We start from the raw sequence: 18,192 nt of genomic DNA on the forward strand, positions 1-18,192 counted from the left end.
ATGCATGGACATATCAAATCAACAATCTTCATACAAACTGAAACTTCAAACAACAATATGTTCGAAAAAAGAAAAACGAAGCAAAAATCATGACTTAGCTAAGTGTCTTGTAACATTACATGACACGCTGAAACCAATTGTTCTTCAAAAGCAGATTTTCTAGCTAGCATTGACAAGCTTAGTAGTGAGTCCAAAATCATAAGGGAAGAGGGGATCGTAATGGGAGTCACCAACATTCATATGGAGCTGATCAACGGTCTGGAACCAAGTCTGGGGCAGCTTTCCAGTAAATCCATAATCCCCGAAAAGCACATCTGCTACTCCTTGGCCTTCGGTACCTCGCAACCAAGCAACAACAAGAGCATCAATTTGTGACTCATAGGGCTCAATCACGACTGGACAGCTAGACACTGCGACAACAACACACTTAAAATTGCCGCAGACATTGAGGATTGTACTTGGACCTGGTTCAGCCATTGTTAGGTTCAAACTATCTCCAGCTGTCTCGGCATAAAGAGTCTCTCCAACCACAACAATGGCATAAAAGTTATTGGACTTGACGAAATCATAAGAGCATTTTACAATTCTTGCCTCAAGAGCAATAATAACGACACCAACTTTATCCATGATAAAAAAAAATAATGGTATATAATTGTCCTTCCGAAACAAAAAATTATATTACATCAAATTAAATTGGAGCAGAAAAAATATGTTCATAAAAAAAGGCAAGAGCTATCAGAAAAAAAAGGAAAGCAAAAGAGTGATAACTCATTCCAGCTGATTGTGAAAGATGATAGTCCTCAGCAAAAAGATTGTTTGTAAGTAAATGAATATATTTGGTACATGAAAACTATTATTTGAACAATCATCTTAAAAGTTAATGATATTTACAAAACATAAGGAGGAAGGACTATAAAATCATCGTTCTTTAAATTATTGAGATAATATTAAATAACAGAAAGATATCATAATAGATACCGTTCAAAACAGTACAATTATATCAGACCAAGATTGTAACGTGGATTTTGAATGACTACAAGAAATAAGTTAAACATTGATATGGCTTCCACATGTTATGGTAGACCTCATCAATGCTTGCCCCTTGTGCTATCACTGCTACCCACCCCATTTTTGCTACTACTTCACACCCTCACCATACCACCTCCCGCGTTGTAGCCTCCACCTTCCAATTCACTATAAAAAAGCTCAAGAAAAATCTTGAGCAATCATTTATCCTTAAATATTTTTAAAAAATAAATTTTATAAATTGATTTCTATGAATTTGAATTGGCATGCTGCATTTTCTATATTTTTTCATCCCTCACTCTTCACTTTTTTTATATATTAAATATATTTTCTCATCCCAAATATATTTTCTCATCCTCATACACTCTTCACTTTTCTTATATATTAAATATATTTTCTCATCCCAAATATATTTTCTCATCCTCATACACTCTTCACTTTTCTTATATATTAAATATATTTTCTCATCCCAAATATATTTTCTCATCCTCATACACTCTTCACTTTTCTTATATATTAAATATATTTTCTCATCCCAAATATATTTTCTCATCCCCATACAGATTAATATATGCAAAGTGAAAAGTAAGGGATGAAAAAAAATATAAAAAATACAGCATGTCAATTCGAATTCATAGAAATCAATATTATAAAATTTATTTTTTAAAATATTAATGATTGTCCAAGATTTTTCTTTGGCATTTTTATACTCAATTAGAACGTGAAAACGACACCACGAGAAAAATCTCAAGAAAAATCTTGAGCAATCATTTATCCTTAAATATTTTTAAAAAATAAATTTTATAATATTGATTTCTATGAATTTGAATTGGCATGCTGCATTTTCTATATTTTTTCATCCCTCATGCACTCCACTTTTCTTATATATTAAATATATAAGAAAAGTGAAGAGTGTACGGGGATGACAAAATATATTTGGGATATAGGTATGGCACCAGAAAGTTCATTTTCATTAAGATAAAGATGCACCAAGTTGCTTAGGTTTCCTATAGAATTAGACGGGAGGTGTAAACGGCAACACGAGAGATGGAGAGCAACATGGTAGGGATGTGAAACAGTAGCAGTAGTGGTATAAGTAGTAGCAACAACACAGGAAATCAAGTATCCATAAGGTCCACCACATGTACAAGCCATATCAATGTTTAACTTGTTTCTTATAGTCGTTGAAAATCCACGTTGCAATCTTCGCCCACTATGATTATACTATTTTGAACGATACATGCTGTGGTATCTTTTTATTGTTTAATATAATCTCAATGATGTAAAGAACAATGATTCCATGATCTTCCCACCATGTATTTTATAAATATTCTTATCTTTTAAGATGATTAACTAAATAATAATTTTCATGTAGAAAATATACTCATTTACTTACAACCAGTCTTTTTATAAAGGATTATCTTCTTTTATAATCAATTGGAAAGGATCATCACCCTTTTGCTTCCCTTTTTTTTCCAGTAGCTCGTTTCTTTTTATATACATATTTTTTCTACTTTAATTTGATTTGATGTAACATGATTTTTTTATATTATAAAATAACATGATTTAAAAAAAAATGACAATTACATACCATTATTTTTTCATCCTTCACAAAGCTGGTGTCATTACTGTTGCCTTTGAGCCTAGAATTGTAGAATGTTCATATCCCGGCTTCCACGTCGAAGACAAGCAGTGTCCAATGAAAAAAAAAAAATTGGTTTTTCCTCCCACTAAATTGATAGAAAATATTAGCATCGATACTTATAACTCGTCTTTTAGATCTCGTTGCAGGTGTGGGTCTACTTCACTTCTATCGTATTCATGAAGTACTTGTGTCTAAAAGAATAATAATTTATGTTAGCTTAAGTAATACTTTATTAGTTTTGTCTTTTCATACAATTTTAATAACTTATTCAAATTAAGCTTGTCATGTATGATTACTTTTCTTCAAGATGATAACCCTTATATTTCTCTATCTTCTGATGAGAGAGCAAAATACATCAATGACCAACACAAGAGTATGTAAACTATCCATGCATATTCCATTAAAGTCACAAACAGGTTTAAATAATGATACACTTATACTATTTGCGATCGATTTTTCATTTAGAATGTCAAAAAAAAATATTCTAAAAATAATAATTTCTTTCTCTTTTCTTTTCTAATCCATAAACAATTATTGTAACGAAATAGTAAGACAACTTAAAATTAAAATAATACAAGTTCAAAGTTAAAAAAATAACAAATCATAGTCAGTAACAAATCAAAATTAAAAGAGTAACATATCAAAAATAATTGAGTTAAGACAGTAACAATTCAAAGTTAAGACTAACAGTTTGAAAATCATTATTAGTAATAGGTTTAAAATAATTCAAATTTAATTTAATTAGAAGAGTAACAATTCAAAATTTAAACAATAACAATTGAGATTTTCCACCTATAATAATAGCTCAAATGTTAGAAGAATTAATCTTCGTTTATCCTTAATCTTAGCAGAATTAATTCATTGATGATCGGGTGGCATCTCTCCTCTCAGTACATTTTAGCTGTTATCTAAATTAGGATACCTTGACTACAGCGTGTGCTCCTTGATAATAAAATATGGTGGAAACTCACTAATTAATTCCTTGTAATAAATCATTTGGGAATCTCAAATAATTGGAACTGTTTCAGGGTTTGCAACAAAGTTGGTTTTCCTGGCAAGTCTTTCAGTTCCTATTGAGTAATAAGAGAAACATACCAGTTGTGAGATCATTGCCACCAAGACCTTGCCACGTGATTGTCCAGCCTCCACATTGGTAGCCCAAGTTGTCAGCATGGCATCCTGCAACTAGTATCTTTGGCGCTTTCTTAGGAAGTGGTAGCAATGGCTTAGCAGTAGTGTACTTGCCATTCTTTAGCAGAACAAGTGATTTCCTCGCAGCTTCTCTCGATAATTCTCTATGTTCCAGTTCAGTGAAATGCACAAGCCTTTAAAGAACGAAGATTGAATAGGCAAACCTGACTGCCAAGTTGGTTGGCCATGCTGAGATCAGCCAATGGTTTCTCAAAGAGACCCGTGACAAACTTGAACCTTAAAATTCTTTGTACGGCATCGTTAATCCTGCTCATAGGGATAATATTATTTTTCACTTTATAAGTTAGGTCATCAATAAACTCTGTGAAGTTAAATGGAACCACAATCTGCAAACAAAAAACACCCTAATGCAAGGAAACAATGAAAAAGCAAATAAGAGCTCATCGAACATCCTTTGGATTCAATTTTCAACTCATTTACTGCATTGTGGGATGCTGAAATAATTATTTTCTAGATCACAGTGAAGGTTGACTAACCATGTCAATTCCAGCATCAACTCCTGCTTGCACAGAAGAGGAATAATTAGCATGTGGAGGAGAGGTAACCCTGTCAATACCCTGCCAGTCTGATATCACGAATCCCTGAGAAAACATATCGAAACGAGTTATGTCTGGAATGTCCAGAACCATCTCGACAAAAAAATGGAAAATCATTTTAATAGCTGTTCTACCCTGAACTTCATCTTGTTCTTCAGGAATCCGGTAACAAGATGACGATTAATATGCATCCTCTTTCCATTCCAGCTGCTGTAGGACACCATAACTGTTGCAACACCCTTGCTGATGGCATTATAAGATGCCGGCATGTGAATATTAAGCAATCCATTCATACTGATTACAGTATTGTTCTCATCAATGCCCTTTGTTGTGCCACCATCTCCCACGAAGTGCTTAGCACAGGCCGCCACCTTGGTACTGATCAAAGTAAAAAATTGATTAGGGGAAAATGTTGCTTATAAGGTTTCTAGAGTAAAATAATACTTCCAAATGAACTAAATTCATTACAGAAAGCAAAACCACTTTCGTGATTATCTATAAATCCATAAATTAAGGAACAATATTCCAGCACGACATGTTTTTCTAAGTTCATTTTTAAGAATCAATCCATAAAAAAAACCAGAAAATGGAAGTTGTCTGTACAACTAAGCAATAGGGTACACTACCAGACGCCTTTTGGACTCACCTGATTTTTCTTATAATTGATGGTATTCGTATACATCATCTGATCATATTAGTATGTATCTTTAACAATTGATGGAAATTAATATTTTAAGTTAAGGGACGAAGAGTTGAAAACAAATGTTTTATTAGGTGAAGGAAATTAAAATATAGGAAGAGAGGAAGGATGCAAACAATTTGTACTTTTCAAGTCATTGATTTATCATCCTTACCATCACATCCCATGGGCCCAGCTGCACCCCATAGCACAGTGACCACCTGTCTTTTAAGATTTTCTCTTCATAGTTTGGTTTACTTAGAAATAAAAAATCAGCAATTCGGTACTCTATATTATTTTTTTAACCACTTTTCTCCAGAATACGAGTTAATCCCACTAAATAAAATACCTTTTTTATATCCCCAAAATCGCTAGTAAATAATTATTTAATATTTTAAAAAGTTAACCAATTTCCTTTAAAAATCTCCCCTTAATAAAATACTTTGCTATATTCATAAAATCACTGAGGAAATATTTATATATAATCATTAAAAAGACAATAACATGGAAGGTTTTCAAACCTGTGTCTTCTTCGTTTTTTTTTTGTTTGGTTTTTCCATCAGGATTTTTAAACTCATTCAAGAATATTACCGTTCCCAGTTTATTAATTTGTTAATAAATAATCTAAATCTAATGATGGACTTCATGATATCAAACCCAATTTTAACTACATGATCCAGTTACGGATAGACCTGATGGGATTACTTGGATTAACTATCATTTATTTTTTTCTAAATAGTTTGAAACAATTTAATCTTAAATAATAATGTTTAAAAAAGAGAAGGAAAACAATCAAAATATGAAGGTGGTGGATCATATTATTTTTAATTATTTTATCTTGTACCTTATAGTACACTTTTCTTCTTTAATTTGGAAAATGTACTATACAAAATGATAAAAATAACATGAAAGATCGGGCACGATGACATGACATATATAGATAGCGTATGCGAAACGGAAACCGCTGACATGCAAGAAAATTAGTGGAAAAATTCTACAAAATGAACACACATTTATTTGGAATGCAGTTAAAATTATATTTTTTAAAATTTTAATTTTTTTATTAAAAATTATTATAATTTTAAATTATTTTGATATTTTAATTTTAAAAATAATTTTTTAAAAAATAAAAAAATATTATTTTAATATATTTCTAAACAAAAAAATACTTTAAATCATATCCATTACTATAATTATAAATATATTCCTGTCTTTTTATGGCCGAAAGGTGGTGAATATATTAATCTAGTGCAGTATTTAAAACCTTAAAAAATCTAAATAGATTGAAAACTATATTTTCCATAATAGATTAAGCGTTAAATTAGATTTAAGATTTAAATACTTAAATGGCTAGATTATCCTTGTTAATTTTAATAAATCATTTTGTTGCAAACAATACTATTCTAGATTTTTTAAAAGGCAAAATTAAGTTAATATGACTGATTTCCATTTTGGTTTTTCATGTTATAATTTAACTTCTCCGACAATGTCTAACTATCAGGTCAGCCATGTTTTATAACTACATCTTAGTTAAGTTAATATCACCAGATTTTATTTTAGTTAAATTGTTTGTTTTTATGTTTTAAAAATTATATTATAAAAAAAATGATTTTTTTATTTTTTAATTCAAATTAATTTTTTTATGTTTTCAAACCATTTTAAAGTATTATATCAAAAATAATTTTTAAAAATAAAAATAAAAAAAAATTAATAAAAAAAATATTTTTAAAAATAATAATTTCCAAAACACTTCACCATCATCAATAAAAAGGGCCCAGTTAGAACGTCTCCAACTGCAACGATATAAGGTGTCCTGTGCATGTACTAGCAGTACTGCAATGTTTTATGTTTCATTATGTTGTTAGATGACTGACCTCTCTGGCCATTTGATTATTTTTGTGGCTAAAAACAATAGCATTTCCCACAAATTCCGCAGCCCAATCTTGAAGAAGTTCACTTTCTATCCATTTCCACCCTAAGTACCTTTCTGTTGGATTGTCTTAATAATTATGGATAAGAACTCCAAGATAAAAATAAAATAAAATCATTTAGTGCAATAAGATGATTAATCTTATAGAATCTCTCTGGTTTTAATTTACATAATTTTAATTTTGTTTTGAAAGTATAAAATCGTATAAATTTATTATATACCAATCAAATATGGTTGTGCTTCTTTTGTATTGGAACACTAATCAACGCAGCACAAAAAAGACATTATATTGTTAAAAGGTCAGTACGCAGACCTTGTGGCCCACTGGGCCATTTCCCTGTTGGGCCAGGTGTTGAATAACTGGGAAACTTAGCATCGAAGAGAATCAATTAATTATTTTGGATGAAATTGAGAAGATAGAGTCACATACAGACAGCTCTGAATTTAACACGCCTGGGTTATGGATTGCTAGCGATTGTTTTGCTCATACCATAGATGAAAGTGGATTATGAGATTTGGGGTAGATTCGGAGGAGACTCGATAGCTTATTATATAATTCAAACTCAGACCACGCTCTCACAATAATAAAAAAACAATGGTGTATTGATTAAAAGATTGAATTGATCACTTCATAACCTGGACCTTGGATCATTTTGAAGATACGATGCTAGTCATTAAAACCCAAAAAGGTTTTAGAATCTTACAGCTTGGAGCAGTTCTGCACCTTGTCTATTCTTTCTTAACACTCTATAGAGCTCCTCATGGAGATGGGAAACAGCCTCAAGTTTTTTTTACCACGAAGGAGTGGGACAAGATGTGAATAATGCAGGACATCACTCAGAAATTGGCGAATTTCTAGTTTTCGGCAGGTTTAGTTGTGATACCAAACCCAAATGGAAATAGAGGATCATAATGTGGATCGCCAACGTTCATTGGAAGCTGGTCAACTGTCTTGAACCATGTTCGTGCAAGCTTTCCAGTGAACCCATAGTCACCAAAAAGATTGTCAGCAACACCTTGGCCTTCTGTTCCTGGAAGCCATGCAGCAACAAGAGCATCTATTTTTTCAAGATAGGGCTGGATCACAACAGGGCGCCCAGATATAACAACGACGACACATTTGACAGCTCCACACACACTGTTGATGGTACTGGGGCCAGGTTCAGATATAGTTAGATTGGAGCTATCGCCATACATTTCAGCATATGGTGGCTCACCAACGACAACAATAGCATAGGAGAATTTGTTGGATTTGACAAAGTTTGAATCTGGATTCTCATTGTAGACGACTTGGGTGGTAGGATCAACTGTATTCTTCACTGCATTGAGGATTGTGGTACCTGTTTACGAAGATGGTAATTCATTACAAACATTATAATAACACAAGGAGAAAAAAGATTAATTCTGCTAAAATTTCTAGAAAATGGTGACATCTCTCCTAATCATCCGTGAGCCTTAATACATTTTAGCTGTTATCTCCGTGTAAGGTAGTAAAACTAGGATGCCTTTACAACAGCGTGTGCTACTTGATAATAAAATATGGTGGAAACTCACTAATTATCCCCTGCAATAAAGCATTTGGGAATCTCAAATAAGTGGAACTGTTTCAGGGTTTGCAACAAAGTCGGTTTTCCTGGCAAGTCTTTCAGTGCCTATGAGTAATAAGAGAAACATACCAGTTGTGAGATCATTCCCACCAAGACCCTGCCATGTTATTGTCCAGCCTCCACATTGGTAGCCCAAGTTGTCAGCATGGCTTCCTGCAACTAGTATCTTTGGCGCTTTCTTAGGAAGTGGTAGCAATGGCTTAGCAGTAGTGTACTTGCCATTCTTTAGCAGAACAAGTGATTTCCTCACAGCTTCTCTCGCTAATTCTCTATGTTCCTGTCCAGTGAACTTCATGTGATCAACAGATACAGAATTTCGCCATATTACAGGACAGATGAAATGTACAGGCCTTTAAAGAACGAAGATTGAATAGGCAAACCTGACTGCCAAGTTGGTTGGCCATGCTGAGATCAGCCAATGGTTTCTCAAAGAGACCCATGACAAACTTAACCCTTAAAATTCTTTGTACGGCATCATTAATCCTGCTCATAGGGATAATATTATTTTTCACTTGATAAGTTAGCTCATCAATGAACTCTGTGAAGTTAAATGGAACCATAATCTGCAAACAAAAGACAACCATTAGAAAAATAAAAAAAAATTAATAAAAAAAATATTTTTAAAAATAATAATTTCCAAAACACTTCACCATCATCAATAAAAAGGGCCCAGTTAGAACGTCTCCAACTGCAACGATATAAGGTGTCCTGTGCATGTACTAGCAGTACTGCAATGTTTTATGTTTCATTATGTTGTTAGATGACTGACCTCTCTGGCCATTTGATTATTTTTGTGGCTAAAAACAATAGCATTTCCCACAAATTCCGCAGCCCAATCTTGAAGAAGTTCACTTTCTATCCATTTCCACCCTAAGTACCTTTCTGTTGGATTGTCTTAATAATTATGGATAAGAACTCCAAGATAAAAATAAAATAAAATCATTTAGTGCAATAAGATGATTAATCTTATAGAATCTCTCTGGTTTTAATTTACATAATTTTAATTTTGTTTTGAAAGTATAAAATCGTATAAATTTATTATATACCAATCAAATATGGTTGTGCTTCTTCTGTATTGGAGCACTAATCAACGCAGCACAAAAAAGACATTATATTGTTAAAAGGTCAGTACGCAGACCTTGTGGCCCACTGGGCCATTTCCCTGTTGGGCCAGGTGTTGAATAACTGGGAAACTTAGCATCGAAGAGAATCAATTAATTATTTTGGATGAAATTGAGAAGATAGAGTCACATACAGACAGCTCTGAATTTAACACGCCTGGGTTATGGATTGCTAGCGATTGTTTTGCTCATACCATAGATGAAAGTGGATTATGAGATTTGGGGTAGATTCGGAGGAGACTCGATAGCTTATTATATAATTCAAACTCAGACCACGCTCTCACAATAATAAAAAAACAATGGTGTATTGATTAAAAGATTGAATTGATCACTTCATAACCTGGACCTTGGATCATTTTGAAGATACGATGCTAGTCATTAAAACCCAAAAAGGTTTTAGAATCTTACAGCTTGGAGCAGTTCTGCACCTTGTCTATTCTTTCTTAACACTCTATAGAGCTCCTCATGGAGATGGGAAACAGCCTCAAGTTTTTTTTACCACGAAGGAGTGGGACAAGATGTGAATAATGCAGGACATCACTCAGAAATTGGCGAATTTCTAGTTTTCGGCAGGTTTAGTTGTGATACCAAACCCAAATGGAAATAGAGGATCATAATGTGGATCGCCAACGTTCATTGGAAGCTGGTCAACTGTCTTGAACCATGTTCGTGCAAGCTTTCCAGTGAACCCATAGTCACCAAAAAGATTGTCAGCAACACCTTGGCCTTCTGTTCCTGGAAGCCATGCAGCAACAAGAGCATCTATTTTTTCAAGATAGGGCTGGATCACAACAGGGCGCCCAGATATAACAACGACGACACATTTGACAGCTCCACACACACTGTTGATGGTACTGGGGCCAGGTTCAGATATAGTTAGATTGGAGCTATCGCCATACATTTCAGCATATGGTGGCTCACCAACGACAACAATAGCATAGGAGAATTTGTTGGATTTGACAAAGTTTGAATCTGGATTCTCATTGTAGACGACTTGGGTGGTAGGATCAACTGTATTCTTCACTGCATTGAGGATTGTGGTACCTGTTTACGAAGATGGTAATTCATTACAAACATTATAATAACACAAGGAGAAAAAAGATTAATTCTGCTAAAATTTCTAGAAAATGGTGACATCTCTCCTAATCATCCGTGAGCCTTAATACATTTTAGCTGTTATCTCCGTGTAAGGTAGTAAAACTAGGATGCCTTTACAACAGCGTGTGCTACTTGATAATAAAATATGGTGGAAACTCACTAATTATCCCCTGCAATAAAGCATTTGGGAATCTCAAATAAGTGGAACTGTTTCAGGGTTTGCAACAAAGTCGGTTTTCCTGGCAAGTCTTTCAGTGCCTATGAGTAATAAGAGAAACATACCAGTTGTGAGATCATTCCCACCAAGACCCTGCCATGTTATTGTCCAGCCTCCACATTGGTAGCCCAAGTTGTCAGCATGGCTTCCTGCAACTAGTATCTTTGGCGCTTTCTTAGGAAGTGGTAGCAATGGCTTAGCAGTAGTGTACTTGCCATTCTTTAGCAGAACAAGTGATTTCCTCACAGCTTCTCTCGCTAATTCTCTATGTTCCTGTCCAGTGAACTTCATGTGATCAACAGATACAGAATTTCGCCATATTACAGGACAGATGAAATGTACAGGCCTTTAAAGAACGAAGATTGAATAGGCAAACCTGACTGCCAAGTTGGTTGGCCATGCTGAGATCAGCCAATGGTTTCTCAAAGAGACCCATGACAAACTTAACCCTTAAAATTCTTTGTACGGCATCATTAATCCTGCTCATAGGGATAATATTATTTTTCACTTGATAAGTTAGCTCATCAATGAACTCTGTGAAGTTAAATGGAACCATAATCTGCAAACAAAAGACACCCATTAGCAAGGAAACAAGGAAAAAGCAAATAAGAAACTTAAAAGTTTCTGCTCGTCGAACATCCTTTGGATTCAATTTTCAACTCATTTACTGCATTGTGGGATGCTGAAATAATTATTTTCTAGATCACAGTGAAGGTTGACTAACCATGTCAATTCCAGCATCAACTCCTGCTTGCACAGAAGAGGAATAATTAGCATGTGGAGGAGAGGTAACCCTGTCAATACCCTGCCAGTCTGATATCACGAATCCCTGAGAAAACATATCGAAACGAGTTATGTCTGGAATGTCCAGAACCATCTCGACAAAAAAATGGAAAATCATTTTAATAGCTGTTCTACCCTGAACTTCATCTTGTTCTTCAGGAATCCGGTAACAAGATCACGATTAATATGCATCCTCTTCCCATTCCAGCTCGAGTAGGACACCATAACTGTTGCAACACCCTTGCTGATGGCATTATAATATGCTGGCATGTGAATATTAAGCAATCCATTCATACTGATTACAGTATTGTTCTCATCAATGCCCTTTGTTGTGCCACCATCTCCCACGAAGTGCTTAGCACAGGCCGCCACCTTGGTACTGATCAAAGTAAAAAATTGATTAGGGGAAAATGTTACTTATAAGGTTTCTAGAGTAAAATAACACTTCCAAATGAACTAAATTCATTACAGAAAGCAAAACCGCTTTCTTGATTATCTATAAACCCATAAAATAAGGAACAGTATTCCAGCAAGACCTGTATTTCCAAGTTCATTTTTAAGAATCAATCCATAAAAGAAACCAGAAAATGGAAGTTGTCCGTATAACTAAGCAATAGGGTACACTACCAGACGCCTTCTGGACTCACCTGATTTTTCTTATAATTAATGGTATTAGTATACATCATCTGATCATATTAGTATGTATCTTTAACCATTGATGGTGCAACGGCTAATGGTAATATGGCATTAGCTTGAAGATTTGTTGACATACAGGTTCAAGATTATCAGCAGTTAATTAGCATTTATCCAATGAATGGATTTGGCATATGGGACCTATTAATTGCACGTGCACCTAACTGCCAATGATTATTCTGCTAGAAAATTTTGTATTTACATGATATTTCCAGTGACTGAAAAGTCAGACAATTTTCCAAGGCATCTAAAGCTATTGGTCCACCATTTTGAAATTTCAAAATGAACCGACATTTTTAGACCCACAAAAGCAAGCAAGCATGCTAGGTCAAAAATATGAAGCTTGAGTTGATCTTAAAGGACTAAATGCTCATGCTGGAGGATTTATATTGCCATGTTCTATGATCTTCGATGATTATCCACACTCGATGCCCCACCAATAAAGGCAGGCCACTGTTTCACGTGGCTGAGCTTTGGACCACCCAAAAAAGAAGTTGCTAGTATACATCAGGTAAATGACAAGCTGATATGTGCTAAGGATGCTGAAACTTTCCCCTAAAATCAGATAATGGAAGTGTCTTCTAGATGAAGCTAGAATATTGGAAGACCCGGAAGGGCTGGTCTGACCTACCTATTTTTCTTGCCATTTATTTTTAATTCCTTGTTTAGAGGAATAAATTGGAAAATAATGGTAAATTAAGAGGACTTTGAACCTTTAATGTCGTGTGATTATATTAGATGTTTATCACACATTACAGCATGTTGAATAGCACAGTTATAAGTTGAAGAAAGCATTTGTTGGGATGTCACTTACTTTCCAGGAGCAACAAAGGGAACACCCTTTTTGGAATTGGCAGGTAACTCTCCTTGTAAACCAGGTATAATCTCAGTCATTAACTGAACAATCCTATGATCCTCACTATAGCTTTCATAGCAGCGACCCCATCTTGGATCCCTGCAAACCTGTAAAATCAAACATAGAAGACAAATCACACACTTGAAAAATTGGTTAAAATTTTCTATAACATGTAACAATCAATTTGTTGTCATATTAGTACCGCGATACACGGAGCAAAGGCATAAGGGATTCCTGTAGCTCTAACTTCAAGAGCAGTTGCTTCACCAATCTTTTTGACTAGCTGAGGATCCCTGGTGGAAGCAAAGAATGTCAGAATTCTAATAAAGCCGATATCATTTAATCACTCTATAGTACTGTAATTCAAACACTAGATTTTTTCACACTTTAATCTAACAATTAATCTGCGTATTTGTTGGGTGCTAACTACAAATCAGAAGATCCTCTGTACCTATCATCAATCAGTAACATAGATTAATCTTTAAGGTGACCTTGACAGCTAACACGAGTTCTCTAAAATTAAACAAAGACAAACTTGACAAGCAGTTGAGTACAAGACAAGAATTTATAATCTTAAATAATCGGATAAAAAATGGTAAGATAACCTTGTTTGTTCAAAATTAAAGAGAAAAAAAATACTTGCCTGGTCACTCCAAGCCCAACATTGTGAGGGAAAATCGTGGCATTGTAGACATTGTTATGGCCATGAACAGCATCAATTCCATAAATCATAGGAATTCCAAGACGGGTTGATAAAGACGCCTTTTGGATCCCATTAACCAAGTTCACCCAAGCCTCTGCTGAGGCCTTTGGTCCTGGCACACTCCCTCCTCCACTCAGCAGCACCACAACCACCTAAAACCATAAATTCGAACAAATCATGAGAAACCAGCTAAAGGCACATTTTTTTTTTTAAATCAATATAATAGTTTTAAATGCCTCCCAACTAATAATATTGAACCAGAAAGAGTAATATAATAGTCTTGGAAAGCTCCATTATTATGCTGTTTTTTTTTCAAGTTTAGATTTTTATTTTAAAGATTAAATTTTATTTCATGTAATGGTTATTTTAAATTATTAATTATTTTTATTAGTTTTGAAAAATATTTTGAAAGTTTATGAGATTCTATATAATTTGTTTTATGAGTAGTATGTTTGATATTTATCATAGATGGAGTGTTTTCTTAGACGCCTTTCTTTCATTGTTAGTCATAAATCAGAAATTCAGGTTATGACGTTAAAGCTTTTAATTTATCACTAGATTGAAACCATGGTGTTTGTTTGATATATATGTTTGCTATTAGCATGTTTTAATTTATGTTTGCTAAATTATAAATTTTCACTAATTAAATTTTTTTAAAAAAATTAAGATGCAAATAAAAAATATTATAAATAATACATATAAAATATAATATTATTAAATCAAGCTTAACGGATTAACTCAAAACTTACCTCGAGTTGTGTTTTAAAAAAAAACTAAGTGGAAATTGACCATATAATCAGTCACAATATGTCAACCCATAACTTGATCAAAATAAATTAAGATGCAAATTAAAAACACTGTAAACAATACATGTGAAATGCAATGTTATTATATTAGTCTTGAGAGTCAACTCAAAACATGACTCAAATTGTATTTTAAATTTTTTTTTGATAGAAATTAATTAATATATTCAATTATAATAAATCAACTCGATCCAAATAAGGCTTTACTTTTTTGAAGAGAATTCAAAATGATATTATTGTAGTGTTTCAACTAGCTTGGGTCAACCTATTTGACCAATAACTCGAGTCTCACACCCAGTCACGAGTGTTATAACCTTGGTGAAATGCAAGGCGATGTTATCCATCTATAATTCAACGGACAAAAACAGTTCATAGATGACCCTATGCCTATCACACATCAGATACGGTGTGCAAACGTACAATCAAGTGCAGTACTGGAAAAAGAAAGGGCAAACGATACCTTCGCCACAACCGAGCTTGACACTCTTGAAAGATGTCCTGGTACGCAAGAACTCAAGCGACGTTGTTGAAGGGTCTAATCTCGACGACCCCTCGAACCTCTGTCCGTTGACGGCAAAGACTAGACTCCCAGCTTTGCCTGCTTCCCTCTGCTCCTCTTCCATTACTGTGCAACATGTATGTGCGTGACAGACACAAAAATGGATCAGAATTACTTGTGATGGCGGATGAAACACTCACTCAGCTAACGAGTCACATTCACAGAGCCTAGTTGCTTTATAAAATGGAGGGGCATCTCACTTTCCCTTTCATTTGATATGACCTCATTGTATATTTTGACGTAGCTCCTATACTCAAACATCATTCTCCACCTCACATGGGTCGGTCTGCAAGATAAATATGCACGCAGCAGGGTAAGTAAGATGCAGGTGCGGTTTGTTTTTTCGTGCTTTTTTAAAAAATTAATTTTAAATTTTTTTTATTTGTTTAAAATTAATATTTTTTATATTGGTGATTTTATAAAAAACACGTTGTTTAATTAGAAAATTTACCCGTAATAACTCTGGTTTTGACCGACAATGTAAATTACTCGAACTCTTTTGAGGTAAGACCTCTCATATTTTCTGGGTAAAACAAAGACAGGGAGACAGTGAAGTAGCTAGGGACAAAATTGATTAAGTTGGAGGTAAGTAGGGGAAAGGGATAGAAAGTGACATTCATTTCTACCTAACACCCAATAATCAACTTTATAAATATGATTGATATCTCTGCCCAGATCTCCTCTCCTTTCAGTAGATTTTTATACAATATTTTATTAAACTCAGTTCGGTCCCATATTCCGATCTTAGGACCGGGTTTATGTCCAAAAATTATTCAGATCTGTTTAATTCATTTAAATTTAATTTTTTTAAAAAAATTTTATCCAGCCAGCATCGAGTTAATCCAAGATGCATGTACTGGAAAGATTATTGGATAGATCCAACGGACCTAACCTGCAATGCAAGCTGGGGTGAATTAATGCGGTAAGTTTTTCTTTTATATTCCGAATGTGAACCTCTCTTAAGTATTATGTCGAAGAAGTTTTAAATTAATACAATTCTAAATAATTATTCTATGAATCTACTTAGAGCAAATAGAGAATTATGTATTAAATTTTAATATTTCTTCTCAGATAAGTTTTTTTAAAAACTTTCTCCCTGATTTTTCTATTTGTTTCCTCCTTATCTATCTCTGTTATTGAGTAATTAACTAGTAATTATTGATAATATTTACAGTTAAACTAAAATAATATAATTCTTCTTAATCAGTTTCTATTTATTTATTTTATCGTTGTTGCTCATTTCTTCTTCTTTTTTTTTTGTCATGTTTTTCTTATATTTTTTTCTATCCATTCATCCTCGATGTATTGCTGTGTGTGTTGGGGGGTGGGGGGGGGGGGGGGGGGGGGGGGAAGGGTGGTGGTTGGTGTCAAGGAATTGACTCAATAATTAAAAACAAAACATATGTTTAATTCATGAAAATTTATTATTTTTTTTAAAATATATCATTTAAAAGTATTGTTAAAATTATATAGGGGGGGGTGTCAAGGAAGTGACTTAATAATTAAAAAAAATATATATGTTTAATTCATGAAAATTTATAATTTTTTTAAATATATCAACACGTACGATTACGCTTTTCATATAAAAGATCATTTATTTTATTAAAAAAACACTTAAAAAGAGAAAGATAAACTGTGCTTAGGAAACATTTGATATTTCTTCCTTTTTCACCACAACCAAGGTTAAATGTCCGGAATCCATCTATACGCTAGCCCAATATATACTCAATCCTTCCTGGATTTTAGAAAACTGACCCCGCAATAAATCAAACCTCTTAATACAGTAAACAGTAATTTTCTTTGCTTGTTGTAACATGTTTTTTAAAAATATTTTTTTATTTAAAAATATATTAAAATATTTTTTAGATCATATCTAAATATTAATTTAACATTTTTTAAATCATTGAAAAATACTAAAATAATATTAATTTAATATTTTTTTCATGCCAAATATATTTTTAGAACATATCTAAATACAGTTTAAATTAAATGCAGAAATAAACAGCCAGCATAGTCAGACTCGATTAACTCCATGCCTAGTCGGTTATACAAAGGAGCTAATTAAATCAACATTAATTACAAGGACGTTATGCCTTGCATGCATGGTCCTTTAAAATGGCATCCTCTACCCTTCCATCACACTTAGCCGGTCCACGTCTATCCTCAGCCAAGATGGTTCAAGCTACCATGACATGCTCGATTGTATTAACGCTAGCTTTTGGGTTCATGGTGCTTGCCTCAGGTGTAGCGGCAGCTCCTGCAACACCATTTTTCGGTCGCAACCCTGTAGAAATTCAAGAGTGCTTGGCAACCATCAAGGCGCACGCAGATATTTGCTTGCATGAGGTTGCATCCTTGGTGCTGACCTTTCAAAAGAACTTAGTCGGCCCTAAATGTTGCAGTGCCTTGGCTGTAATTGATGACAAGTGCAAGCCTAAAGGATTTAGTTTTGATCCTTTCTTGCCTCCATTGTGGATCAGGAAACGCTGTGCTTCGCTATTATCTGCTCCAAGTCCTGAACCAGTCGTGCCAAGTTCTACTTCATAACATGTCAAGGATTCCTAAGAATGCGCCATGTCCTGCATCAGGTTGAATAAGTTTTGAGTTATTGACTTTTATTTTCTAGCATTGTTGGAAATAAGAGATGGAGGAGAGCTATGAGAGAACTCTGAGTTGAATTAGAGCAATTTTTCATTTTATTTTTTGCTTGGGTAGAAATCTATG

At 33.8% G+C, this 18,192-nt stretch overlaps 3 protein-coding genes and 1 pseudogene across 3 annotated transcripts; 1 reads left to right on the forward strand and 3 right to left on the reverse strand.

Annotated features, from left to right (window-relative positions):
* Positions 1 to 11: 11 nt before the first annotated feature.
* LOC105110906 (lysosomal beta glucosidase-like) lies at positions 12 to 5,286 on the reverse strand (annotated as a pseudogene).
* A 2,329-nt stretch (positions 5,287 to 7,615) lies between these two features.
* LOC105139311 (lysosomal beta glucosidase-like) lies at positions 7,616 to 9,208 on the reverse strand. The gene is made up of 3 exons (XM_011045706.1): positions 9,016 to 9,208; positions 8,705 to 8,912; positions 7,616 to 8,368 (listed from the first exon to the last, which is right to left on the reverse strand). The coding sequence occupies exons 1-3, from the start codon at positions 9,193 to 9,195 to the stop codon at positions 7,884 to 7,886; spliced, it is 873 nt and encodes a 290-aa protein (XP_011044008.1). The 5' UTR covers positions 9,196 to 9,208; the 3' UTR covers positions 7,616 to 7,883.
* Positions 9,209 to 10,047: 839 nt separating this feature from the next.
* On the reverse strand, positions 10,048 to 15,532 carry LOC105110914 (lysosomal beta glucosidase-like). Its single transcript, XM_011006122.1, has 9 exons — positions 15,365 to 15,532; positions 14,047 to 14,258; positions 13,606 to 13,696; positions 13,362 to 13,510; positions 11,990 to 12,233; positions 11,796 to 11,900; positions 11,448 to 11,630; positions 11,137 to 11,344; positions 10,048 to 10,800 (listed from the first exon to the last, which is right to left on the reverse strand). Exons 1-9 carry the CDS (start codon positions 15,530 to 15,532, stop codon positions 10,316 to 10,318), a joined length of 1,845 nt encoding a protein of 614 aa, XP_011004424.1. The 3' UTR covers positions 10,048 to 10,315.
* Positions 15,533 to 17,389: 1,857 nt separating this feature from the next.
* LOC105139328 (uncharacterized) lies at positions 17,390 to 18,043 on the forward strand. The gene has a single exon (XM_011045729.1). It carries the CDS (start codon positions 17,584 to 17,586, stop codon positions 18,013 to 18,015), a length of 432 nt encoding a protein of 143 aa, XP_011044031.1. The 5' UTR covers positions 17,390 to 17,583; the 3' UTR covers positions 18,016 to 18,043.
* Positions 18,044 to 18,192: the final 149 nt, after the last annotated feature.

Source organism: Populus euphratica, unplaced genomic scaffold (assembly GCF_000495115.2).
Source record: "Populus euphratica unplaced genomic scaffold, PopEup_1.0 scaffold3.1, whole genome shotgun sequence".
Classification (NCBI taxonomy): domain Eukaryota; kingdom Viridiplantae; phylum Streptophyta; class Magnoliopsida; order Malpighiales; family Salicaceae; genus Populus; species Populus euphratica.

Excerpts from the sequence above, each read along its gene's own strand:
- LOC105139311 (XM_011045706.1), bottom strand. The coding sequence starts at position 9,195 with ATGGTTCCATTTAACTTCACAGAGTTCATTGATGAGCTAACTTATCAA. Across the intron at positions 8,913-9,015 it reads CCAACCAACTTGGCAGTCAG|GAACATAGAGAATTAGCGAG; the intron begins GTTTGCCTATTC and ends TTCACTGGACAG. Across the intron at positions 8,369-8,704 it reads TGGGAATGATCTCACAACTG|GTACCACAATCCTCAATGCA; the intron begins GTATGTTTCTCT and ends CTTCGTAAACAG.
- LOC105139328 (XM_011045729.1), top strand. The coding sequence starts at position 17,584 with ATGGCATCCTCTACCCTTCCATCACACTTAGCCGGTCCACGTCTATCC.
- LOC105110914 (XM_011006122.1), bottom strand. The coding sequence starts at position 15,532 with ATGGAAGAGGAGCAGAGGGAAGCAGGCAAAGCTGGGAGTCTAGTCTTT. Across the intron at positions 14,259-15,364 it reads TCGGTTGTGGCGAAGGTATC|GTGGTTGTGGTGCTGCTGAG; the intron begins GTTTGCCCTTTC and ends TTATGGTTTTAG. Across the intron at positions 11,345-11,447 it reads CCAACCAACTTGGCAGTCAG|GAACATAGAGAATTAGCGAG; the intron begins GTTTGCCTATTC and ends TTCACTGGACAG.